The sequence below is a fragment of the Acomys minous genome (genome assembly GCF_964271855.1).
Source record: "Acomys minous genome assembly, chromosome: 8".
Classification (NCBI taxonomy): Eukaryota; Metazoa; Chordata; class Mammalia; order Rodentia; family Muridae; genus Acomys; species Acomys minous.
Window position 1 is genome coordinate 115429781 of NC_140489.1, and position 27094 is coordinate 115456874.

Below are 27094 nucleotides of genomic sequence, written 5' to 3' on the forward strand. Positions count from 1 at the left end.
CCCGAAAATGGTTAGTAAGTGTTAGTAGTACTCATGATAATCTGCACACAAGCTACGCTGGTCTGAATGAGAACGGCCCCCGTAGGCTCATGTAGTTGCATACTTACTTCCCAGTCGGCGAGTGAACTGCTTGAAAAGATTGGAAGGCTTAGGAGGGATGGTCTTGTTGGGAGTAGGTATGGCTTTGTTGGAGGAAGTGTGTCACTCAGAGTGGGCTTTGGGCTTTCAAAAAGCTCATGCTAGGCCCAGTGGCTCTCTGCCCGCTGCCTGCGGATCGATCCAGATGTAAAGCCCTCAGCTACTGCTCAGCATTATGTCTGCCTGTGTGCTACTGCACTTCCCACCAGGATGAAAATGGACTAAGCCCCAACTAGGTTCTTTATGAGTTGCCTTGGTGATGGTGTCTCTTCACAGGTTTCTACCCTAAACCACATGCTCTACTGGGATTTTCTTTCTCTTAATATATTGTAGGAGTGTGTGTGTGTGTGTGTGTGTGTGTGTGTGTGTGTGTGTGGTGTTATTTCTTTTCTTTTCTTTTTTTCTTTTTTGATTTTTCAAGACAGGGTTCTTTGTATAGCCTTGGCTGTCCTGGACTCACTTTGTAGACCAGGCTCTCCTCCTTGAACTCACAGAGATCTGCCCATCTGCCTGCCTCTGCCTCCCGAGTGCTGGGATTAAAGACATGGACCACCCAGCTCCAGCATACGTTTTCTTTTCTTTTTCTTTTTTTAAAGATTTTATTTATTTATTATGTATACAGTGCTCTGGCTGCACATACACTTGCAGGCCAGAAAAGGACATCATCAAATCACACTATAGATGGTTGTTAGCCACCATGTGGTTACTGGGAATTGAACTCAGGACCTTTGGAGGAGAAATCAGTGCCCTCAACCTCTGAGCCATCTCTCCAGCCCTTCGTGTGTGTGTGTGTGTGTGTGTGTGTGTGTGTGTGTGTGTGTGTGTGTGTGGTTTTTTGAGACAGGGTTTCTCTTTGTAGACCAGGCTGGCTTCGAACTCACAAAGATCCACTTGCCTCTGCCTCCCAAGTGCTGGGATTAAAGGCGTGTGCCACTACGCCTGGCACATTTTATTTCTTTAAAGGCTTTAAATACTTACTTATTTAATTTTATGCATGTGAATGGTTTGCTTCCATGTAAGTATGTATGTATGTATGTATGTATGTATGTATGTATGTGACACTGAATGCATACTTGGTAATGAGGCTAGAATAGAGCATCTGATCCCTTAGAACTGGAGTTACAGATGTTTTTGAACATCTATGTGGGTGCTGGGATCTATAACTGAATCTTCTAGAAGAGCAGCACGTGCTCTTAACCACCAAGTCACCCCTCCAGCCCAGATGTCTAAATTTAAAGTGGGGGATAGTACTTCATACCATAACCACTCTGATTTATTTAAATATGCCCCAACTCATCTGAGGATGATGTAGAATCCTAGGGTTGATCATCAGCCATAATTAGTTCCTACTTTACTTATATAACAAGCACACATGTCATTTATCTTACATATATAAAACCCCTTACCATGCAGCAACACGAGCACACGATCAGCAGGGTTAAACCAAACCTGTTCCATGACAGTCTAATCCTACCTCATCTTCCTCATATTCCCCATTACTAGGTGAGCAAATGTAACTCATAGAGTAACACTTCTAAAACAAGAGCCGTTTAATCACTGTCATTACAGATAGGGAAACTGAGGCATACAGCGGTTGATTGACTTGTCAACATTGCACGGCCACAAAGAAGAGAGTGGAGACTCTCTTCAACTCCAGCAGGCCCCTCCCTGAGTGCACACACTTCCTGCTTTTGTTTGCTGTTTTTTGTTCTGTTCTGAGATAGGGTCTCACTGTGTAGCCCAGGATGGTCTTGGATGCACCCATTTCAGCTTCCCAAATACAGGGTTACAGGCATGTACCAACTACCATACTTAACTGAGTCCATACCTCCCCTCCTTTTTTTTTTTTTTTAAAGACACAGTCTCACTATGTAGCTCTGGTTGATCTAAAACTTGCTATGAAGACCAGAGTGGCCTCAAATTCACAGAGGCCTCCCTGCCTCTGTCTCCCAATAATGGGATTAAAGGTGGGTTCCACCACCTCAGAACGTTGGACTTCTCCAAAACCTGTAATTTCACACTTCATTGAAACCCCCACTCCTCATCCTGTCACATTTTACATTCATCTTATGGATGAGAACGCAGCTTCTTTGGAAGATATTTAGGAATCTAAATAGGAAGTAACCGAAAGGGCACCATGGCTGTCCAAATGACCTCGAGCCAGCCTGTCCAGGGAATGCTGCTAAGGCTAGCCAGCCACGCGGAGAAAGCCCTCCCCTGATGCTGCCAGCGCTTGCCTTCAGAGCACTCCTTGGCTCACTCTCAGTCTGCACTGTCACTTCTGCGTCCTTGTGCTCCACGGGGCTGCTGCAGAGCAAAGGCACAGTGCAGGCCAGGGGGCAGCCATAAAGCAAACAAATGATCGCACTTCGTGTTTCGTGTTTCGGCTGGTTTGGGAACAATGCATTGCCAATTAGGTAGCACTGCAAAACTCAAGGAAACAACCTTACTTTTTCTGCTTACTCTGGGTCTGAGTCTTGTGCGACTGACTTGGTCAACTCCTATTTCTAAATTGCTAGGCTCAGAGGTTTGCTCGGAAGTTTACTTGTAAAATATGAAACTTGTCGCTGCCTTCTACCATGGCGCCCATCCCTCCCCTCTTAGCAACGTTAGCTTTTAAATGCACGTCCTAAATGCCTATTTCTTTAAAGATATGACTGAGCTATTTCTTTTGGAGTGTGTCCAAACAATCTGGGAAATGCACACTCCACATTAGCCACAGGGAAGTGTATTTCTTAAAACTCAAAGGAACAAAAGAAAAAGAAACCAAGTAACGTCGAGTATGAGCTTAGGATCTTTAGAAATCAGGACAGCTTTTCATGGGGAAGACTTTCATGAAGCTCAATGGATTCATTTTTTTTCACTGCTAAGGGAAAAAATATAAACATGTATTCATAACATAATATTCTGGAAAGTTGTTTTTATTAATGATAGGAGTATGTCCTTTTTTGTGGGGGTGTTGGTTGGTTGGTTGGTTGGTTTTTCGAGACAGAGTTTCTCTGTGTAGCCTTGACTATCCTTGACTTGCTTTGTAGACCAGGCTGGCCTCGAACTCACAGCAATCTGCCTGCCTCTGCCTCTAGAGTGCTGGGATTAAAAGTGTGCGCCACCGCAGCAGCCCAGCTGGTACTTTTATTTCTAAAGCCACTTCTCACCCTAACATTCTAAAGCCTGCCTTTCCCCCTGAGAGTGGCCTCGTATCTCTGGATTATGTTCTTACAGAAAGACAGCTCTGCAGGCCAGTCTGTCACCCATCCTGAAGCTGGACTTTTGGCTTGTGGAACTTCCTGTCCTGTTCCAGCTGTGACACATTGAGAGTAGACTTGAAAAATGTGTGGACTTTGCTGTGACTCTGGGAGCAGGGTGGGAGTGAAGTGAAGAGGGGATGGAAAAGCCTCCATGGCAACAGAGGGGGATGGGGAGGGAAGCTCCTTTTTTTTTTTCTTTTCCTTTTTCTTTTTCTTTCTTTCTTTCTTTTCTTTTTTTTTTTTTTTTTTTTTTTTTTTTTCCCTTTTTGGTTTTTCGAGATAGTCTCTCTGTGTAGCCTTGGCTGTCCTGGACTCACTTCGTAGATAAGGCTGGCCTCGAACTCACAGCGATCTACCGGCCTCTGCCTCCCGAGTGCTGGGAATAAAGGCATGCACTACCAGGCCCAGCTAGGACTAGTTTCTATTTCTATACTTTGCTGTTCACAATTAGCCAAGTGGGCAACTTGCCTTTGCTAAGGATGCTGCGCCGAACTTGGATCACAGGGAGGGAGCTGAGCCATGTGTAGACTGGGCTGGGATAGGACAAAGGGCTTGACTTGCCTCTGATCACAGTCCATAAAGCTGAGGATTGACTTTAAGAAGCTAGGTCCCAGCGGAACTGCTAAGACCAAAGTCAGAAGCGGATTGCAAAGGCAGTGACTCATTTTCACTTAAATATCAACCAAACCTAGCATAGTGCTGCACGACTTCAATCCTAGCACTCAGGAGTAGAAACAGAAGAGTTCTGCACCATCCTCAGCCATGTAGTGAGTTCAAGGCCAGCCCGGGGCTATATGAGACTATATAGGACAACAGAGCGATTCAGCCACCATGGCATCCTGCCCCGGTCTCTTCCAGGAATATCATCTAGTGGACGCTGCTCTAACCTTTGGCTCTGTAGACCCAGCAGCTGTGTTTTATAGCATGGCGACCCCAGTCTGAGTTCACGGCTGATAGAACTGGAGGCATGACCCGACTCCAGGGCAGCCAGGCCACAGACTGCCTCTTCTTATGGTCTGTGCCTGGGTCTCAAGATACACCAGGGGCAAATGATAGTTCTGCATTCTCATGCCTGCTGTGCTCTTTATATGCAAGCTCCGTACATATTCTACTCAATAAACGGCTTTTTATATTTGTGTAGGAAGAGGGTGTGTGTGTGGAGGTGCTGTGCCATAGCAGGTGCGTGAAGGTCACATGGCCGTTTTCAGGAGCCCCTCTTTCTTCCGTGTGCAGTGCCATGGATCAAACTCAGGTTTGGCATGTTTGTTAGCCCATTAACTCATTTTTTTTAGGGGGGGATTGTTTTGTTTGGTATTTGGGTTTTTTTTTCCCTCCTAAAAAGAGAAAGAAGCATCAGGAGGATGAAGAAGATGAGGTGACTGAGGATGAGGGGCGACTGTACTGGAACAATCAGTCACTCTCTTAAAGCCTGGACACTAGAACAGTCATGCTGTTCCTCACAGCTAGCAGGAGAGCAGGAGGGCTGCGTCCCAGCGACACTTTCCCGATGAAATCAGTGACACTGTGTGTCTTACTTGAATTCTGCAGAACTACCTCTGAGTGGCTCTCACCTGAGAATTAGCTTTCAACGATAGTTTTTTTGGTTTTTTTGTTTTGTGTGTGTGTGTGTGTGTGTGTGTGTGTGTGTGTGTGTGTGTGTGTGTGTGTTTGAGACAGGGTTTCTCTATGTTATCTTGGCTGTGCTGGACTCACTTTGTAGGCCAGGCTGGCCTCAAACTCACAGCGATCTGCCTGCTTCTGCCTGCCGAATGCCGGGATTAAAGGCGTGAGCCACCATGCCCAGCTAACACTAGTTTTTCTGAAGGTAATTCATCTTGGTTTCCTTTGATGGGTTTCCAAAAAATGCCTTCATTACCTTCTCTGTTTGCAGTGCTGGGTATTAAATCTAGAGGCCCGAACATTCCAGACAAGCCTTCTACCACTGAGCTGCAAGCTGTGCCCTCTTAGAAGCTTCCACTATCTTTTTTTTTTCTTCTTTTCTTTTCTTTTCTTTTTTTATTTTTTATTTTTTGGTTTTCGAGACAGGGTCTCTCTGTGTTAGCCTCAGCTGTCCTGGGCTCACTTTGTAGGCCAGGCTGGCCTCGAACTCACAGTGATCATCTATCTTTCTTAATATTCTTGTCCTTGAGCCTAACTGGAATGAGTGATGGATACTTGCAGTGAAAATAAAGTCAGACTAAGCATTGTTTGGTAGGCTTAAAAATGGAGCCATAGTAAAGGGGACCAATGAGTCAGGAAAGTCTGAAGCAGAAGTGACAAATGCAGGTGAAGAGTCAAGCACCCAGATTCACACCTGTACCCCGGTATTCAGGAGGCGGAAACAGGGAGCTAAGGAACTCACTGTCGTCCTCCCTGTGTGGCAAGTTCAAGGTCGGCCTGGTCTACAGAACAAGCTCCAGGACAGCCAGGGGCTACATAGAGAACCTTATCAGAAAAAACAAAACCAAACAAAAAAACCCCAGGTGTGGTGGCTCACACCTTTAATCCCAGCACTTGAGAGGCACAGGCAGGTGGATCGCTCTAAGTTCGAGGCTAGCCTGGTCTACAAGGCGAGTCCAGGACTACACAAAGAAACCCTGTCTCAAAAAAGAGAGAAAAAAAGAAAGAAAGGAAGGAAGAAAATAAAAGATGCTTGGGTGTTCCTCAAACTGTTAATCATAGGACTATTACCAGATGACCCAGCAACTGCACAACTATAGAGACATGTACTTGCAAGAACTAGTGTTCACAGCACCATTATTCATAGTGGGCAGAGGTTGGAAATACCTCAAATGTGCTGCTGTAGAATTGGTTCCATTTGTCTGAAATGCCCCATAGACAGAGGTGGGTGATGACTGCCTCTGTCAGGGTGGACTCGGGAGGCAGAGGCAGGTGAATTGCTGAGAGTTTGAGGTCATCCTAGTCTACAAAGTGAGTCTAGGATAACTAAGGCTAACACAGAGAGACCCTATCTTGAAAAAACAAAACAAAACAAAACAAAACAAAAAAGATTTTAAAATTATTATTATGTATACAGTGCTCTACCTGCACATACACCTGCCCGCCAGAAGAGGGCATCAGATAACACTATAGATATCTATGAGCCACCATGTGGTTGCTGGGAATTGAACTCAGGACCTCTGGAGGAACAGACAGTGCCTTTAACCTCTGAGCCATCTCTCCAGGCCATGGTGCTTATTCTTAAAGCTCCCCTTCCTCCTTAGTGAAGAGGGGATGTGAACCCTTCCTTTGGAAGCATAGGAATCTCTCCAACTCTCTCAAGGCTGTGCCCTAGGGGCTGGGCAGACCATGCATGGCAGCATGTACAAAGTCCTGGTTTGATCCCCAGCACCCCAAGGGCCTGTGTGTGAGTTGTGCTGGTGTAGGCTTGCCATCCCAGGGTTTGGGAATTAGAGGACAGAGGGTCAGACATTCAAAACCACCCTCAGCTACCTATAAACTTCCAGGCCAGTTTGGGCTACATGAGAGCCTATCCTCAAAATAAAGAAGTTTACTTCTTCAGGAGGCACAGGCAGGTGGATTGCTGTGAGTTTGAGGTCAGCCTGGTCTACAAAGCAAGTCCAGGACAGCGAAGGCTACACAGAGAAACTCTACCTCAGGGGGAAAAAAAAGTTTACTTTTTTTGTAGTTTTGGAGATAGGGTCTCACTATGTAGCTCTGGATGGCCTGATTTAACAGAGATCTAACTGCCTCTGCCTCTTGAGTGCTGAGACTTAAAACATATGCTACCACACCGAGCCCAAGAAGTTTACTTTGGAATGTATATATCCTCCTTCTAGATTAATGTTTTATACATAATAGGCACCGTTGCCATGGGCATTACACTAAATGGCAATAGAATATTAAGACAGCACCAGTATTATCACTGTTTCTTTCTTTCTTTCTTTCTTTCTTTCTTTTTTTCCTTTCTTTTCTTTTCTTTTTTTTTAGTTTTTCAAGACAGGTTTTCTCTGTGTTATCTTGGCTGGCCTGGACTGGCTTTGTAGTTCAGGCTGGCCTCGAACCCACAATGATCCGCCTGCCTCTGCCTGGGATTACAAGCGTGCGCCACCACACCTGGCTCACTGTTCCAATAAGGAATAAATGTTAGGGCTGAAGAGATGGCTCGACCATTAAAAGCGTGTCGTGCTGTACTGCAGAAGTTCTCCACTTTCCTAATGCTGCGGCCCTTTAATGGAGCTCCTCATGCTGTGGTGACCCTCAACCCCAAGATTATTTTCATTGCTAGCTCATAACTGTCATATTGCTACTGTCATAAAGCACAATGTGCATACCTAACCCCCAACCCTTGTGGAAAGGTTTGAGGCCCCGAAGAGTTGGGACCCACAGGCTGAGGACCACTGCTCTAGCAGAAGACTTGAAGTTGGTTCCCAGCGCCTACATCAGCTGCCTCACAGCCACCTGTACCTCCGTCCCCAGGAATCTAAGCCTCTTCTGGGCGCCACAGGCACTTACATCCACATGCACATGCCCACACCCAGACACACATGATTTTAAAGTGACATGAAGATAAATCTCTTAGAAAACATAGTTTCAAAAAAAGAATCAATATCGCCGGGTGGTTGTGGCACAAGCCTTTAATTCCAGCACTGGTGGGGGGGGGCAGAGGCAGGCGGATCGTTGTGAGTTTGAGGTCAGCCTGGTCTACAAAGTTAGTCCAGGACAGCCAGAGAAACTGCCTTGAAATGCCCCCACCCCCAAAAAAATACTAATAAATATAATCATGTGAAAAATGTGAACTGGCACGTAGACCATTTCTAGGACCAGTCTGGTGCCGTGCGTTAGGATATGAAAGCTTATGGACCCGTATTCACACTCACGCCACTGTCCTCACTCTCACTCAAGTGTGTCCTTTAATGCGAAGACAGCAATAAACAGTTTAAGGCCCCCGAAAAGTCCCTGGGATACAGAGCTACGTAGTTATTACACGTTGGCCTATTATCAACCCTGCTCACAAATGGCGGGGGCTATTAGTCAAAAAAAAAATCTATGCAGCCGGGCGTGGTGGCGCACACCTTTAATCCCAGCACTCGGGAGGCAGAGGCAGGCGGATCGCTGTGAGTTCGAGGCCAGCCTGGTCTACAAAGTGAGTCCAGGACAGCCAAGGCTACACAGAGAGACCCTGTCTCAAAAAACAAAAAACAAAAAACAACAAAAAAAAAATCTATGCAAGCTGTTTAATTACCATACTTGAGAGAAAGCAGCTTTTCTCTGACTTTGCCGACTCAGCAGAACTAATCCTCTAGCAGGGATTTTAGAGTTGAGTTTTGCAATTTATGCCCTCAGTATACAACATACCAACCCCCACCCCCACAGCAGCAGGAAGCCTGGACAAGGGCTTCCGTTAACATCTCTGGGTCATATTTTTGTCCTTGACGGTGCTTTGTTTTGCTGTTTGTTTTGTGAGATCAAGTCTTAACTAGCACCAGGCTGAATTCAAACTATTACACAGCTGAGGATGAGCTTGAATTCCGGATCGTCCTGCCTCTGCTTCCCAGATGCTGGGATGGCACACATGTACTGTCATGCCTAGGAACCTGGTTCATAACTGAATCAAGACAGAACACAAACTCATGCAGGCATTTCCTTTTGCTTTTTTTGTTTGTGTTGGTTGGGTTTTCAGGGGTGGGGTAGAGTTGGGGGCTGGAGACAGGATTTCCCTGTGTAGCCCAGGCTGGCCTGGAACTCTCTTTGTAGACCAGGCTGGCCTCAAACTCACAGAGATCTGCCTGCCTCTACCTCCCGAGTGCTGGGATTAAAGGTGTGCACCACCACATCCGGCCCCTTTGGCTTATTTTTAACACAGAATCAAAGTCACATATACACCTTATCAAAATAGGAAACAATGTAAGAATAAAATACCCTCTAAAACCTCAGAACCCAGAAGCAACCATTAAAAACACATTAGGAGATTTTTTTTTCTCTTTCATACGTAGATCCACATATAAATTACCATCTCCTTGAAATATCAAGACTGTACAACAGTACTATTTTGTGGTTTTTTTCACTTAATAAAATGGCAACGTTTTCCTGCATATTTAAACAACTTATATAGAGAACTTGTTTAATTATGATCTTCAAGACAGGGTTTCTCTGTGTAGCCTTGGATGTCCTAGAACTCACTCTGTAGACCAAGCTGGCCTAGAACTCAGAGATCTGCTTGCCTCTGCCTCCTGGGTGCTGGGATTAAAGGTGTACACCACTGCCACCGCTGCCGCCTCCTGGCCTCATATAATTGTTTAAAAACCTGGTTTTGTGATATTAAAAAAATATTTTCAAGCCAGGTATAATGACACATGACTTAAATCCCAGTACTCCAGGAGGCAGATGGCTGTGAGTTCAAGGCTAGCCTGGTCTACAAAGTGAGTCCAGGACAGCTAAGGCTACACAGAGAAACCCTGTCTCGAAAAACAAAAATAAATAAATAAATAAATAAATAAATAAATCCCAGGCTGCTTAATGGCAAATGTATTGCTTTATTACACTTCTAAGGACCTTGAAGTTATGGGCTGACTGCTCTAATGAAACTGTGGTAAGCAGGAAGTTGCCTCTCTAGTCTGCAAGCAAAGGGACCTGCTTCTTGGATCCACTAGGAAAGCTTTAGGATTTTAACTTACGTCTACGAAAGATATAAAGTAAGGGTGGGGACCTCGTTAATCTTATTAGCACAGTCCAGTGTTTTGCACTCTGGAAACCATGTAACCCTTCTTACATTTCAGTTGAAATTTTTTTTCAAGCCAGGTGGTGGTGGCGCAAGCCTTTAATCCCAGCACTCGGGAGGCAGAGGCAGGTGGGTCTCTGTGAGTTCAAGGCCAGCCTGGTCTACAAAGTGAGTCCAAGACAGCCAAGGCTACACAGAGAAACCCTGTCTTTAAAAACAAAAACAAAAAAGAAAGAAAAGAAAAAGAAATTTGTTTTCAAAGGCGAGAGCTTTACTCATACGCTTCTGATACTTGGAGAAAGATGTACAGTAATACAAAATAAATTATGGTTATTATGTTATTATTTATGGCATAGGCAGTTTTTTCTTTTATTTTCTTTCTTTTTTTGTGTTGTTGTTTTGCTTGTTTTTGTTTTTTGAGACAGGGTTTCTCTGTGTAACAGCTCTGGCTGTCCTAGAACTCACTCTGTAGACCCACTTGCCTCTGCCTCCCAAGTGCTGCGATTAAAGGCATGAGCCACCACTGCCCTGCCCTTTTTTATTTTTTATTTTTTGAGACAGGGTTTCTCCATGTAGCCCTGGCTGTCCTGGACTCACTCTGTAGACCAGACTGGCCTTGAACTCACAGAGATCCACCTGCCTCTGCCTCCCGAGTGCTGGGATCACAGGTGTGCACCACCACAGCCAGCTTGGCCCAGGAAATTTCTTTTCTTTTTTAAAATTTTATTTATTTATTATGGGTATAGTATTCTTCCAGGGTGTATGCCTACATGCCAGAAGAGGACACCACATCTCATTATAGATGGTTGTAAGCCACCATGTGGTTCCTGGGAATTGAACTCAGGACCTTTGGAAGAGCAGCCAGTGCTCTTAACCTCTGAGCCATCTCTCCAGCCTGGCACAGGCAATTTCTAAGTATGCCTGTTTTGTAAGAATTCATTAAATAGTTTGAGACTGTATTTGTTTTTTTAGTTCTTGAACTTGAAGTTTGGTGTTTGGGGATGTGGAGATGGCTCACAAGCAGGAGGACCCCAGAGCTCTAGGTAAAAAAGCCAGACACCCAAGTTTGACCTCTGACTTCCACACTCACACGCAGGTTTATCCCCAATGAACATGCAGAGACACATATACACACATATGCAAGAAAGAGAAAGAGGTGCGGGGTGAAGAAAGAGGGAAGGAGTAAGGGAAAGGAAAAATAATTTGGTGTTAGGAAGACCATAAACCAGTGAATAGTCTGAAGATTCTCAATTAGAGATATCTAACAGGGGGCCAAAAAGATGGATCAGTGGTTAAGAGCACTCGCTGCTCTTCCCGAGGTCCTGAGTTCAATTCCCAGCCCCCACATGGCAGCTCACAACTGTCTGACATCATTTTCTTGTGTGTAATATCCATCTACATTAAACAAATAAATCTAGGGCTGGAGAGATGGCTCAGTGGTTAAGAGCACCATCTGCTCTTCCAAAGGTCCTAAGTTCAATTCCCAGCAACCACATCTTGGTTCACAACCATCTGTAATGTGGGTGTGCATGCAGGCAGAACATTGTATACAAAAAAATAAAAATAATTAAAAAAAAAAAGTAAAAGAGAGATGGCTAACAGGAGCCTTGGAGCTTGCCTCCTTGCCCTGAGGCTCTCTCCTAACGCCTGCTCTTGCTTGCCCAACACTGGAGCTCCTCCGGCTTCTGCATCCAGCCTGTTTCCAGGCCCCTGAGCAGCTTTTCTCTTCACGATTTCTCAGGACTTAGCTCCAACTCCCACCCTAAATTTGAATCATCCCACATTTCAAGCCATGCGCTGGAGACTTCCATTTGGGCATCTGGTGAGGAGCCAAGCGCTGTCTGTTTAAAACTGAAGGCAGCATTTGTACCACTCAAGGGTTCTCCACTACAAACAACAGAAACCCACTCGGACTCACTCAAGCAGAGAGTAAATTCACAGAGAGGGTATCGAGTAGCCTGCCTCTTGGCAGGAAAGCTGGAAGAACAGCCACAGGAAACTGGCAACAAACCCAGGAAGTCTAGGGCAACAGAGAGCATGAGCAACTTCACCTACAGACAGACGAGGGTGAGGACGCTGCTCTGGTATTTGCTGTTACTCCTGACCCCCAACCTTATCATGGAAGACTCCCCCCTTTCTCACCCCCTCTTAAGCATGGTGCCTGAGCACTAGCTTTTGTGTCATTCTCTCCAAGTTAAAAGACCTAGCTTGCGCCAGACACGGTGGCGCACACCTTTGATCCCAGCACTCAGGGAGGCAGAGGCAGGCCGATTTCTGAGTTTGAGGCCAGCCTGGTCTACAAAGAGAGTCCAGGACAGCCAAAGCTACACAGAGAAACTCTGTCTCGGGGCGTGGGGGTGGCGTGGGGCAAGACCTAGCTTGCACTATCCAAATGGCTTAGGTCATGTGTCTGGGCCCTGGCTGCCAAAGATAACCCCTGACTCCCCTCAGCGTCCCACAAAAGGAAATTAATCACGAGATATTTTTGCCCCACTTACCTCCCATCCCTAACTTCCCGTTTTTGCTTAATGCTGCCACCATTCATTCTCTCCATCGCCAGGAAACTGTGGGCCCTGCTTTACTTGTTCCTCTTTCTCGGTTCCAGGGGACACCAGTCACTCAGGTCAGCAAGGGCTTCCGGTATTGTTTTCCTTTACCTTATTTTCTACCAGATGTCCTACCACAACTCCTCTCCAAGCCCTACTGGAATCCTAATTGCATTCCACACTTTCGCTCCCTCCGCCTGTTTATCCACCCACAGGTTAATTTCCACAAAGCGTTTTTATGATCACACCACGGTTTTCTCACACGGTATTGCTGATAGGTGTTGGCTCTGCTCCTTAACAATTAGGTTTTATTATGAATTTATTAAACAGAAGTGTCTTCTTTCTTACAACCCAACTAAACTCTAAGCAAGAGGGAAAGGAGGTTAAAAGGAACAAGAATAAACCTTGCGTGTGCGGCTCAGTTCCGCAGGATGAATCCCTAGGCATTTCCCGGCCTGTATGCACATCCTCTCCCCATAGAAGCCCCTCATGGTCCAAGCCTGCAGTCTCCTCCCCTCTTCCCCCGCCCCTCCCCCTCCCCCTCCCCCCCCTCCCCCTCCTCCTCCTCCTCCTCCTCCTCCTCCTCCTCCTTCTTCTTCTCCTTCTCTCTCTCTCTCTCTCTCTCTCTCTCTCTCTCTCTCTCTCTCTCTCTCTCTCTCCACCGATGATACAATAGCCAGGCTGGACTCGTCCCCCCTCCTCCCCATCCTCCCCCCCCCAACCTTTTTCTTAATTCTGGACCCAGGATGGCTCCTCTCTGTCCATCACAAAGTTTATCTTAGTGGGGGAACCGTGGTGTCTCAAAAAAGCCCACCCAAAACTGCTTTCACCAGGGGCCAAGTCACATTCCTTCTAGGGGCAAAGGCCGCCAAGACTGCTTTCACCTTGGGCCAAGTCATATTTCTTCCACAGATAGGCGCCTCACCAGGGCTTTCATAGATTTCCAGAAAACCCCAAAGAGACTAGAAGGCAAATGGGTCCTTGAAGGGAAAAAAACAAAAAAAAACGTGGTCAGATGTAAACAATATGGTTTCCATCCTTGATCCCGCCCCTTTCCAGTTCATATTCCTTAGATTCCTTTTCTGGGTCTAACAGTCGGCATAATAAGATCCATGTCGTGGGGCATCTGTAAGTCATCACTTTGGAAGTTTAAATGGTGTTACATGTTGTATTTAGGTTGCGACATCATCCCACAGATGCCTACAACGGACAACATTCAACTTCAGACCTGCCTGGTTCAAGATGTTAAGTGAGGCTGTCATCACTGTGGTTTTAGCACAGGCAGGTTAGGATCAGTACGTTACATGTTTCGGGGGGCAAAGTAACAACCTAACCATCATCTACAGCATTGCTCCTAATTTCAAACAACCAACTTACAAATGACCCTTTGAAAATATTTTATTTGCAAGTAGAGAGCTTCCTGTGTTATTATCTTTGAGAGTTAAATTCCCCTAGTTGGCTGCTTTCCAGCCTAACATTGCTGTTTGAAGGTATTTCCCTGCAGAATTTTAATTTTGTAAAAGGCTGCTTGTGAATTCCCTAAGGGGCAAAGAGTCGATGCGTGTGATGGACACTTGAAAATTATTAGCTATTATCTCTAAGGCTTGCCCCAACATCTTTTAAATATGGTGAAGCCCAAGCACATAAAAGGAAACTTTAAAGCTGATTCTGTAACGAACAAGTTTGGTTATTGGTTCAACAAGTTTAGGCCCCACTCTATGGCCTAACTTTTAAGTCAGCTTGGGAGAAGGTTCCATAGCCTCAGGGGGTTCTCTTCTCTGAGCTAGTCAGAGACTGCCCAAATTAGGCTCAGCTGGGGTCCAGTCATTCACTCACGAATCCCTGAAACAAGGTCCCTGTGTGAGGTATGGCTGGTGATCCACAGGATAGATTTCAGCTCTCACCAAGACTTTTCAACATGGCTAATCTCTTCCTTTGGAAAGACAGTAGGACTGGTAAGTTTAGGTGAAAGATAATACTGAAGTCAACACTGGTGTATTAATCATTGAGGAAGTAATAATAATAATAATAATAATAATAATAATAATAATAATAATAATAATAATAGTAATAATAATAATAACAATTATTATTATTATTATTATTACTATTATTATTACTATTATTGGCAGGGTTTCTCTTTGTAGCCCTGGCTGTCCTGGAATTCACTCTGTAGAACAGGCTGGCCTCGAACTCACAAATCTGCCTGCCTCTGCCTCCCGAGTGCTGGAATTAAAGGTATGCACTAATATCACCCGAGTAGAATTTAAATTAAAAATAAATAAATAAATAAAATTCAAGCAGTAAAACTCAAGGGGCTGAAAAGGCAACATTCTTTTACAAAACTTAATTTCTCTTGACACTTAAAGAGAGTATCTGAGCGAAAAGCAGACAAAACATTTCTAGTTTTGTTGTTGTTGTTTTTTGTTTGTTTGTTTGTTTTTGTTTTTCGAGACAGGGTTTCTCTGTGTAGCGTTGGCCATCCTGGACTCCCTTTGTAGACCAGGCTGGCCTCGAACTCACAGGGATCCACCTGCCTCTGCCTCTCAAGGAGGCACAACCCCCCCAACCCCCCACCCCCGGCCTAGTTACTTTGAAGGTTATCTAGAGAGAGTAAAACAAACACCAGCAAGGAGGAAACTCTGTGGAGCTCTGTGTGTGCTTCATGTTTAATGATAATACCTTGCTGCACGCTCATTTTCAAAGACAAGTATTAAAAACTTAGCTTTTTATAGCTGCTATACAGATTCAAATATCTTGTTGGAGAAATATAAAGCAGACAAAAGCACGCCTTTAATTCCAGCACTCAGGAGGCAGAGGCAGGTGGATTCCTGTGAGTTCGAGGCCAGCCTGGTCTACAAAGTGAGTCCAAGACAGCCAAGATAACATAGAGAAACCCTGTCTCAGAAAACAACAACAACAACAACAAAGCCCAACGAAATAAAGTGATACCAGTTGCTTTAAAGCAGCTGGGCATTAGATGTTGAAATAGTGAGCTCAAGGCCAGGTGTGGCGGCACACACCTTTAATCCCAGCACTCGGGAGGCAGAGGCAGGCGGATTCCTCTGAGTTTGAGGCCAGCCTGGTCTACAAGTCCAGGACAGCCAGGACTACACAGAGAAACTCTATCTCAAAAACCAAACCAACCAAAGAAAGAAAGAGAAACAGTGAGCTCAGATTGAGTCGTTTCAGTTCGTCCGTGTTTATGCATTACTTAGTAAACATTTGCTGCACAGCTACTGAATACACTGGAGTTATGTACTGGTGAGCAAAATAGAGTGTGGCTGCTTCTGTAACCACAGCAGCTGATGGTGCAGCCAGCATACTGGACCCTGTCCTGGGGGCTTTACCTGGTTTGCCACCCTCTAACGTCTCAGCAGCTCTAGGTCACAGAAGGGTGACAATCGCAAGCTACTTATGAAGGAATCCCCCTGAGGGATTCCATACTTTGTCCGTATGCTTCTGGAGTCTTTATGCATTGGTTGTTGGTTGCTTGGCTTGTGGTTAAGATGGCATATCACATAGCTCACTGTGGCCTTCAGTTTACTATCCAGCCAATGGTGACGCTGCATTCTTGGCCTTTCTATCTCCACCTACCAAGTCCTGGGATTCTGGTCCTGCATGACCCTGCTCGGCTTCTGTGGTTCTGGGGATGGGCACCAGGGCTGTGTGCATGTGGTCCAGCAGCCACTGTCTCAGTCCAACCCAGTCTGCTGCTTACCTGTCTATTCACCTTTGTTTTTTGAGAAGGGAATCTTACTGTGTCACCCTGGCTGGCTTTGAACTCACAGAGATTTGCCTGCCTATAGGCCACAAATGCTGGGATGTAAGGTATATGCACACTTCTTTCTCTCTTACTCAGAGATCCGCCTGCCTCTGCCTTCTGAGTGCTGGGACTAAAGCCCTGGGCCACCACGGCCCCAGGGTGGGGGAAGTACTAGGTTTTTTATTTTTGTTTTTTTGTTTTTTGTTTTTTTTTAGACAGGGTTTCTCTGTGCAGCCTTGGCTATCCTAGACTTGCTTTGTAGACCAGGCTGGCCTGGAACTCACAGAGATCCACCTGCCTCTGCCTCCCAAGTGCTGGGATTAAAGGCATGTACCACCATGCCTGGCTAGTACTAGTTTTTTATGTGGGTTCTGAGGACTTGAACTCAAGTCTCCAGGCTTACACAGCAAACATTTTACCCTACCCATTGAGCCATCTCCTCCTTATTTGTCCTCACTCTGAGTTTTTCATTTTTCCTGTCTCAGCCTTTTTTTTTTCTTTCTTTCTTCTTTTACTCCTTTGGTTGGTTTTACTAGTTAGAATAAGTCTGGATTACTTGGATGAAAATAACTAACAGGCAGATTTATCATGAAATTCAGAATGCTTGAGCTTTGGATTTCTTTACCCCTTGCCCCTGCTTTTCCTGTTTGTTCTGGTTTTGGAGATAGGGTTACAGGGTTTCATTTAGGCCAGGTTGGCTTCAGACTTGCTATATATCTGCAGATGACCTTGAACTTCTGATGTTCCTGACTCAGCCCTCCAGGGTGCTGAGATTAGGGGGGAGTGCACCATGCCCTGCAACTTGAGCTTGTACTAAGTGTGTAGGGAGGTGTATCTTCCCATCCTGCCTTCCCTTTGTCACTTATTCCACTCCAGCAAGCAGCGCTGCAGGAACTGGATTTTGGGGGCATCTGGCTTAGGAAAGTTGAGCTGGGGATACATTTAATTCTAGGCTTAGTGATATATTATTCTACACAGACCGAGGCCATTTGCATTGAGTCACTGCGGGCTACTTTTGTTTAGCAATAGCTTCTGGGAGTGCTCCTGTGGCCCACTGCACTGACTCACCTGGCATCCTGTCACAGAGTTTCAGGGCTAGAGGTTAGAACACCATATGGACATATGGCTGGCACTGGCAGAATGTGAGGAGTGTGGGAGAAGCAAGGATTGCAACACACAAAACCAGAAGCTGATCTAGGGGAAGATCCTTGCAGTTGTTAGATAAGTACATTGTAAGTGGAGAACTTGGTTTTCATTGATGTCAAGCCAAAACAGACAATGTTTCCTGTCAGGAGTATAGGCAGTAATGCAGGGCTGTAGACTTTTAAAAGCATGATATACTGTGCATTTCTCTTGAAAATGTGAGTCATATGAAATAAAATTAATCAGAAGGTGTTGTATCAGTTACTTAAAAAAATGGTCCACTATGCTAGACGAAAACTTGAATTACTTTCCTCCTTTTTAAATTCACATTTAGTTTTAAAGCCAAAGTCCTGTTCTCTTTTGTGTGTGCCTGTCATGTGTGTGCCAGAGGTCAGCCTCAGGTTTAGTTCCTCATGAGTTCTGTTCATGAGACAGGGCCTCTGGATGGCCTGGAGCTCTCCGTGGAGGCTGACTGGCTGGCTAGCAAGGCCTGGGGATCAATTTGTCTCTGCCTTGCCAGAACTGGGATTATACGTGTACACCATTGCACTGTTCATACCTGTGGAAAGCACATTACTGATGGTCGTATCTCAGCCTTGCTATGTCCTGTTTACAACACTGACCTCTTAGGTTTGCTGTGATATTTCCTTTTTTTTTTTTTTTTTTTGAGACAGGGTTTCTCTGTGTATCCCTGGCTGTCTTGGACTCTGCTTTGTAGACCAGGCTGGCCTTGAACTCACAGTAATCCTCCTGCCTCTGCCTCCCGAGTGCTAGGATTAAAGGCTTGTGCCACCACCACCCGGCTTGAAAACAAATTTCAACTGAAATGTAAGAAGGGTTACATGGTTTCCAGAGTGCAAAACACTGGACTGTGCTAATAAGATTAACGAGGTCCCCACCCTTACTTTATGTCTTTTGTAGAGGTAAGTTAAAATCCTAAAGCTTTCCTAGTGGATCCAAGACGCAGGTCCCTTTGCTTGCAGACTAAAGAGGCAACTTCCTGCTTACCACAGTTCCATTAGAGCAGTCAGCCCATAACTTTAAGGTCCTTAGAAGTGTAATAAAGCAATACATTTGCCATTAAGCAGCCTGGGATTTATTTATTTATTTTTGTTTTTTGAGACAGGGTTTCTCTGTGTAGCCTTGGCTGTCTTGGACTTACTTTGTAGACCAGGCTGGCCTCGAACTCCCAGCGATGCGCCTGCTTCTGCCTCTAGAGTGCTGGGATCAAAGGCAAGTGCTACCATGCCCGGCCTCCTGCAGCAACTCTTATCAACATATTCTTTCTCTCTGTCTCTGTCTGTCTGTCTGTCTCTGGTCTCTCTCTCTCTCTCTCTCTCTCAGACAGGGTTTCTCTGTTGTAGCCCTGGCTAGCAGTCCTGGAGCTCACTCAGGAGACCAGGCTGGTGTAGAACTCAGAGAGGTCTTTGTAAGAAAGGAGGGTAGGGGCTGGAGAGATGGCTCCATGGTTAAGAGCACTGCCTGCTCTTCCAAAGGACCCGGGTTCAATTGCCAGTACCCACATGGCAGCTCACAACTGTCTGTAACTCCAAGATCTGACACTCCCACACTAATGGACATAAATTTAAAAAAAAAAAAAAAAAAGGAGGGTAGGCTTAGGCAAGTTACAAGTCTAGCTCTTTATTTTGCAAACGAAGCGAGGCCTAAATTAGGTGACTCCATAGACTCTGGCTTAGAACTCAGGTTTACTTAAAAGATAATAAATAATCTGTGCTATAGCCTCCTGATAGGCTATCCTGTGGCTTGCTATGTAACAGGTGGCTTTGCACCCAGATAGGAAGAACAAAAGGAGAGTATGGAAGGCGGCCTTTTAGGTGCAACATCTGCCAGGTTCCATGACCTAGGCATTTAAGACCCAGTGTTTTTCCTCATAAGAGGAATTGGATAAGATGAACTCTTTTCATCCTGCACTAACATTGATTGCTTGTGCTCTGTACTGGAACCTGCAGTTGTGGCAATGCCGGCCTTAAGCTGGTCAAGAAGGCTTGCCCCTATTTATTACTCCTCACCTGACTAGAGGAGAGGGGAAACCCCAGGAAGAAGAGCCCCTCCTCCCGCGGGTTGCCTCGAATTATCATCTCCCTTCCGGAGAACTCCAGGACTGGACTCCGCGGGCTCCCCCAGAAGGGAGGGAATCCCACCATGCACTTCAGCTTCCCAATCAGCAGGATACCCATGAGCCCCACCCACTCAGACCCAGTTTTGGGTTGGAGGACACGGGCCCCGAACACGGTCCAGAACGCAAGTGCAGCTACTAGTTTCTCAACTTCAGTAACCTCGGCGGCTGCGGAGGCGGGGCAAAGGGAGGGGGCGTGTCGCAGGACGCCCCGCCCAGTTCCGTCACGTGGGGGGCGGGATCGGAAGCGTGACGGTGTGCGCGGGGCGGGGCCGTGGCTGCGCGCGGGCGCGGGGGCGGGGCGCGGCGCTCACTGCGGAGAGAGAGAAGACAGAGAGGCCGGGCAGGCGGCGGGCGGCGCGGCTCTCAACCTGATTGACCGACTGACCCTCGGGCTGACGGACTGACCGGCGGACGGCGGAGGCGGGAGTCAGGAGCTGCGCCGGGCGACGCTGAGGACGAGCGCGTCAAGGCTCCGCGGCCGTCGCTCGGTCGCTGTGCTGAATGAAGCGCCCGCCCCGCTGAGCCCCGAGCCCGGCGCGATCCCCGCAAGATGGACGGTTTCGCCGGCAGCCTCGGTGAGTCCGGCGGCGGCCTCGCGCCCCTCGTGCCTAACCCGGGACCCCCGGCTTCCTGCGCGCGCACCGCGGGCCCTGCTCCCCGGCTGGCCCTCCGGGTGGCCGCCGCTCCCGGCACATGGTCCCCGCGAGGCTGCAGCCCCGCGGCGGCCGCCTCCGGGACGGGCGGCCCCTCCCCCATGCATCCCTCGCCTCCGGACCCTCCTTTCTTCTCAGAGACCCCTTCAGTGCGGGGCGGGGGGTGGTCATCCTTCGTCTCGGCGACCCTCCTGCAACTGCTGCGTTCTTTCCTCCGTCCCCCATTAAAGTCGGGGCACCCCTTCAACAAATACAGACTCTTCTGCCTGAGGGTTTCTCTCTCTACTTACGGAATTCTAGGCAGGATTGGGGCAGCCTTTCCGCAGAGTGTAAGAGTCTCCCAGTCCTGCATCTGGACTGGAGTCACCCCCTTGTCAGTCCTTACAGTTGGAGATTTAATAAGTAGCCCTCAGTAACTGACAACTTGTCTCCACTTCTCTGAAGATTTTGCAGTGGTGGAGAGAGAGCACGTCATTTAGTCAACACAGGAAGAGGTGCATCTGTGTTGGGGGACCCTCTTTAAGAGTGAAAGCAGAAGCGTGCTCTCCATACATGCTGGAGAGAAGTAGTCCTGCCCAGTGAACCCCTAGGAGAGAGGGGCCTCGATCGGGAAAGAAAGGATTCTCCATTTTTGGAATATGCTGTCTTTGTGGAATGGAGAGAAAGGGATAGGTTATTCGTTTGGCTGGAGCGTCTTCTCAGGGTTCCATTGGGCCAGAATACAGGTGGGGAATTTAGTGACCGAGGAGCAGAAGGCCAGGGTAGCCAGCACCTGTGTCTGGGATTACTGTTCCTTGAGGCCACTGGAATCTAGTTACTGTAAAGATTGAGCTTTTAAGTGTTCTGGTGAGAGAATCGATTCTACTTTGGCTGAAACTGCCGTTCTGTGATACCTGATGCTGGGTTTCATTTGTATTGTGAATATTTTAAGTGGCGGTAGACGCTTTTCTTTCTCATTTCTCCATAATAAATCTCTAGTTAATGTTCATGGATCAGTAAACCATCTGGCCCTAAGCCACATTTTTAATCTGCCCACACAGGGCTGGGATTAGATGGGTTTTAAAAAAGTAAAATAAGAAAGTAAGTCGAAGAGCATCAGGCTCTTAACAGTTGCTAAATAGTAAGAGCCACAATTTTGGTCTCGACTTTATTGAGGGAAAAAAAATTGCATTGTTATACTGCTTCGAGAATGGAATTACTGAACTAGGAGCAGTGCATTGTGGCTCTTCCTTCCAAAGACACCTGTTGTCCATTATCTAACCTTTGATGTATTATAATTCCTTAAATAGTGAAGTTACTTCATTCCTGGGCTCCTTTTAGAGAGGCCTTAACTTTTCATTGGTGGTTCTTTAGTTTTGTGAGTGGGTTCATTTCCCAGTTGATGTTGGCTGGAAGTCTGGCCTGCGTGTCCATTAACATGCAGACTGTGCTCTTGGCAATAAGTAATTGGTTATCTTTGGGGGGGGGGAGCTTGATAATCTCTGTATGTAATGGGGTCTTTACTCCCCATTAGTTTTGAGGAACTCTGGAGGGCTGGCAGAAGCTCCTATGTTTTGAAAGTGCCTTTTTCACCGATTGGAGCACTTAAGTTAATTTGGAAAGTCTGTATGCCTTGTTAAACAACTTTATCCCTTAACTAATCCAGGAGAGACAGCAGAAAGGCGACTTGCAATTGGGAAAACAAATCCTAGTTTTTATGGCATATTAAAGCCGTGCCTATGTCACTGAAGGAAGGACTGGCTCTTGTCTCTGATCTGGAGCTGCCCCTGATGAAGGGACGTCTAGCAGAAGTTGTGCTTTCTCTTTCTGTCGCCTTTTAAGAGTAAAACTAGGCCCCATCTTAATTGAAACCTTAAAGGGTTGGGGGTGGGGGAGGGGAGCTGGTATATTTTACTAGTAGCCTTTAAGCAGAGCTCTGCTCAGCTCTTGCCAAATTGCTTGTTTCTGTTCCCTGCAGTTCATTAGTCTGGAGCTTAGAGTTACATTGATCTTTATTTTATCAAGAGAGCCATTAGTGTAAAAGAAAGCACTTATGCGTAAAAACTTCTTTTTTCAACTAAAGAATTTAAAACATGTGAAATTCTTCTGGGGTAACAGATACTGAAAGTGTTTTTCTCAAGGAAATGGATGCTTGTATCTTCTTTCACGTCCTAGAGGGGTTCTCAGGAAATTGTTAGACTACATTTTCATAAGCAAAACATTTCAGTGCTTTTATCAGCAGAGTGATTCTTTAAAGCTGGTTACTTAAGGGAATGCAATACTGAATCATCTTGTAAATCCGAAAGATTCACAGTCCAAACCGTGCCTGTGGTCGAGGTGTTTACATAGGGAAAACGCTGCAGAGCATACACTTCCTAAGACACCTATGTAGTGGTTTTTGGGAAACAGATAGGAACGTTAGCTGGTTGGCTATTTTGATGCTACGTTGAAGTTCTAAATTTTCTTATACTACACTTGTTGTAAATAGAAGCATCTAAAGGGTCCTTTAACCCTCTGCAGCTGATGAATCCCAGGTACTCTGGCTGGCAGGTGTGTGTACCCTGGAATTTCTCCTGGGTGCAGTATCTTTCAGAACATACAGTAGTGTCATTTAAAAAGGCAGCACTTGAGAGACAGTTTTTTAAGTTACTCCATGTTATTTTGGTGTGTGACTTCCACACCCAATATGGGTATACATACAGCATGTGTCTTAAACTTCAGGTGTGTTTGAAAAAGTGGGAAACTGGCTGGGCATGGTGGCTCACACCTTTAATGCCAGCACTCGGGAGGCAGAGGCAGGTGGATCTCTGTGAGTTCGAGGCCAGCCTGGTCTACAAAGTGAGTTCCTGAACAACTAAGGCTAAATAGAGAAACCCTGTCTCAAAGAAAAACAAAACAAAACAAAGATGTGGGAAACTAATAAATACAGCTTTTCTTACTGATCTTACTGACTTTTGTAATGTAGGGGTTGGATACATTCTATGTTTAGTGATAGCATCTTTTTCTTATTTCAGCTCCCCCACCCCCAAGACAGGGTTTCTCAGTGTAGCCTTGGTTGTCCTGGACTATTTCAGGTTTTAAGTCAGGTTTTGTTATTGTTTTGGGTTGTTTGGTGGTAGTGGTTGTTGGTTTCAGCCCTACCCTTGAGGCAGGGTCTTAACTATAGAGCCCAGGCTGGCGTAAACTGTGATTGATACTCCCTCAACATCCCAAATGCTAGGTACACCCTATGGGATAGAATCTTTTTTATGATAAAAGTTTTAATTTTAATATGTTTATCTTGGAATTAGCCTGAAAGTGAATGTTTACATCTTAAAGAAAGTATAAATGTAATCATGCCAGTTTCCAATATAAAATTCAAATTGTAATATGTGAAGGTTGTTATGTGTGAGAAATAGCATTTTTCTCATGTATTCCAGGCTGGCTTCAAAAGTTGCTGTGACCTTGATCCCTCTTGTGTCGTCCTAGTGAGCATCAGTTTATAGGCTGCTCCTTGGTAGTTGGTAGTTGGGAGACAAGCAGTCTACCAACTGACCTACGTCCTCAGCTTAACCCTTGCTTTCTGCCAGGCGGTGGTGGCACACACCTTTAATCCCAGCACTCAGGAGGCAGAGGCAGGTGGGTCCCTGTGAGTTTGAGGCCAGTCTGGTCTACAATGAGAGTCCAGGACAGCCAGGGCTACACAGAGAAACCCTGTCTCGAAAAACCAACAAAACAAAACAACAACAACAAAAAAAACCCCTTGCTTTCTTTAGAGGAACAGTGCAGGATTTCAGTTTTATATTACTGAGGAGGTTCTAAGATTGCTTAGACTGGGCTTGAACTCACTTTGTAGCTGAGGCTGGCCTTGAACTGTTGGTTTCCTGTTTCTATCTCCAGAGTTACTGGAATTATAGGAGTGTGCCACTATACCCTTTTTAATCTTTTAAATACATTTGTAAGACAAAGCCATGCTATGTTGTCTTGGCTGGCTGGGAAATCTTGGGCTCAGGCCACCCTTTTACCTGAGCTGCTCTGGTAGCTGGGACTACTGGCACATGTCACCATGCCTGGCTGATTTTTAAATATTAATCTAGCTTTAAACATCCTTTAACTATTCAGTAAGCCACTTTTTTTCATGTAACCATTAGAGTTTTCCTAAACTTTATTCTTACTTTATTCTTGAAGGGCTCACTGGGGAGAGGTTCAGCAGATAAATTGCTTGCTGGACAGGAGTTCAGATCCCCAGTACCCATCTAAACCCTGCACGGGTGTGTCAGTGAACCTGTAATTCCACCATCCATACTGTGGAGTTCTGGGTGCAGTGGCAAGTGATGGAGAAAGACTCTTAACGTCAGCATCAGGCCTCCATATGCACCCACACACACTTGCGTCTGTTTATACTTGAACATGCATACACCAAACACATTAATACATGCAAGAAGGTAGGTACGTATAACATGCTGTGAGTAATAACCACTCAAATGTAGGTACAGCACCACAGCATGTTATCCTTTAAAATCCGTATGGTGGTCTTAGGGTAAATTGTTACTCTTTTATAGATGGAATTGAGTTTCAGAGAGTCTGAGCTTTTTCCCTAAAGCTATATGAACGTAGGCAGGCTCTTTCTTTTGAGAAAGGGTTAACTCAGAATTTGTGTTCATATTAGACAGTAAGACAGTGGCGAAAATAGAAGGATGTTATTTTTTATATATCCTACATATATGTAATTGAAGATAACAGGTGGATGTATTGTAAGTCTTTTCTTATACCCAGAATTTTAATGCTAAAAATTATACGGTGTCTCCTTCTCATTTTTTCCCATTGGCACACAACCCTTTAAAAAACAAAACAATGCCGGGTGGCGGTGGCAGTACACGCCTTTAATCCCAGCACTTGAGAGGCAGAGGCAGGCGGATCTCTGTGTGTTAGAGGACAGCCTGGGCTACAAAGTAAAGTCCAGGACAAGTCAGGGAAACCCTGTCTCCAAAAATCAAAACAAAAGAAACAAACAAATGAAAACCTTGAACTCACTTTATCTGATGGTGCCCAATGTTCTTTCCCTCTCCATCTTTCTGAGACAGGGTCTTGCTGCATAACCAGGACTATCCATGCGCTGGGGTTCTCTCCTTAGCCTTCCTAGTGTGGGCAGTGTGGGCATGTGCCACTCATGCCCGCCCCACTTGTAACTCTTCAGATCTCAAATATGAAACGACCAAATCTGGAATCTTTCTCTTCAAAATCAATTTTTTCTTTCAGAATGATTGACTATTGAACTCTCTCTCCCTCTGATTGACACACTCTTTCTCTGATTCATATTCCCTCTCTCTCTCTCTCTCTCTCTCTCTTTCTCTCTCTCTCTCTCTCTCTCCCTCCCTCTCCCCTCTCCCCCTCTCTCTCCCTCCCCATCCCCCTCCCTCTCTGTGTGTATATGTCTCTCTGTCTCTCTCTCTCTGTTTCTGTCTCTCTCTGTCTCTGTCTCTGTCTCTCTCTCTCTCTCTCTCTCTCTCTGTCTCTCTCTCTCCCCTCTCTCCCTCCCCATCCCCCTCCCTCTCTGTGTGTATATGTCTCTCTGTCTCTCTCTCTCTGTCTCTGTCTCTGTCTGTCCCTCCCTCCCTCCTTCCCTTCCTCCCTCCCTCTCTCTCTCTCTCTCTCTCTCTCTCTCTCTCTCTCTCAGTTTTTCGAGACAGGGTTTCTCTGTAGCCTTGAGTGGCCCGCACTCGGGTTTGTAGACGAGGCTGGCCGCGAACTCACAGGGATCTACCTACCTCTGCTTCCCAGAGTGCTGGGATTAAAGGCGTGTACCATCTTGCCAGGCTTTGTTGAAATTTCTTAATCAGTTTTTGTAGAATCAATCTGTAAAGCACTCTACTGTGCTTCTTACAAAATGGCAGCTTTGTGAAGTTTAAACACTTGAAATTCAGGCTTTGCCTTTGGTTGCTGAGTGTTTAGATAAGGAAAACACTGTATTTGCGTTTTACATTGAATAGCAATTAAGGCTCTGCAGCGGTTTTTGAGTCGTAGACAAGGATGCTAAGTCACTAGCCGTATTATAAGTGCAACATTGAAGTTATATGTTATACAGATGTAGGCTTTATCACCCAGTCTTGCTGTCACAGGGCAGCAGTTGGTTTCTTGCCATCCCCCAGCCCCCCCTCCCCATATTAAAAATCTGTTAGAAGACTTGCAGTTCACATCACTCCTCATCTCGGTATCTGTTTGATTGATTTGAGACAGTCTCATGCTGCTCAGGCTGGCCTCAACTCAAACTTGCAGTATAACTGAGGCTGGCCTTGAACTCCTGCTGTACCTGCTTTCACCTCCTAGATGCTGGGATTATAGGTGTATGCCATTACATCCAGCTTCTGAGTCTTTGTCTTTTTTTTTTTTTCTTTTTTCTTTTTTCTTTTTTTCTTCTTAGCACTGGGAGATTGGCCTAGGGTCACATGCATAGAAGGCAGGTGATGTACCGCTGAGCTACATCCTTAGCCTTTTTACCTTTTCCTCTTCCCCTCCTACTTTTTTTTCTTTTTTCTTTTGTTTTTTGATTTTGTTTGTTTGTTTGTTTTTCCAGACAGGGTTTCTCTGTGTATTCCTGGAATTCATTTTGTAGACCAGGTGGGCCTGGAACTTGGAGACGCCTTTGCCTCTGCTTCCTGAGTGTTTGGATTAAAGATGTTCACCACAATACCCAGTGTTTATTACCTTTTCTTATTCTGTAGTTAATTTTTCTGCTACCATAAGTCATACACTTGTTATTCCATACTTGTATTATATTAAATTTGAATAAGTCTGATAAAGAATTCTGGCCCAGGTTCTG

At 45.7% G+C, this 27094-nt stretch overlaps 1 protein-coding gene across 6 annotated transcripts in view; it reads left to right on the forward strand.

Moving 5' to 3' along the window:
- Window positions 1-19948: 19948 nt before the first annotated feature.
- EML4 (EMAP like 4) overlaps window positions 19949-27094 on the forward strand; it is a 113433-nt gene continuing 106287 nt past the window's right edge. For all 6 annotated transcript variants that reach the window (XM_084793279.1, XM_084793280.1, XM_084793281.1 and 3 more), the window contains exon 1: window positions 19949-20238. In XM_084793279.1, coding sequence (XP_084649405.1) covers window positions 20214-20238 — 25 coding nt within the window. In that variant the 5' untranslated portion in view covers window positions 19949-20213. The remainder of the gene's footprint in view (window positions 20239-27094) is intronic.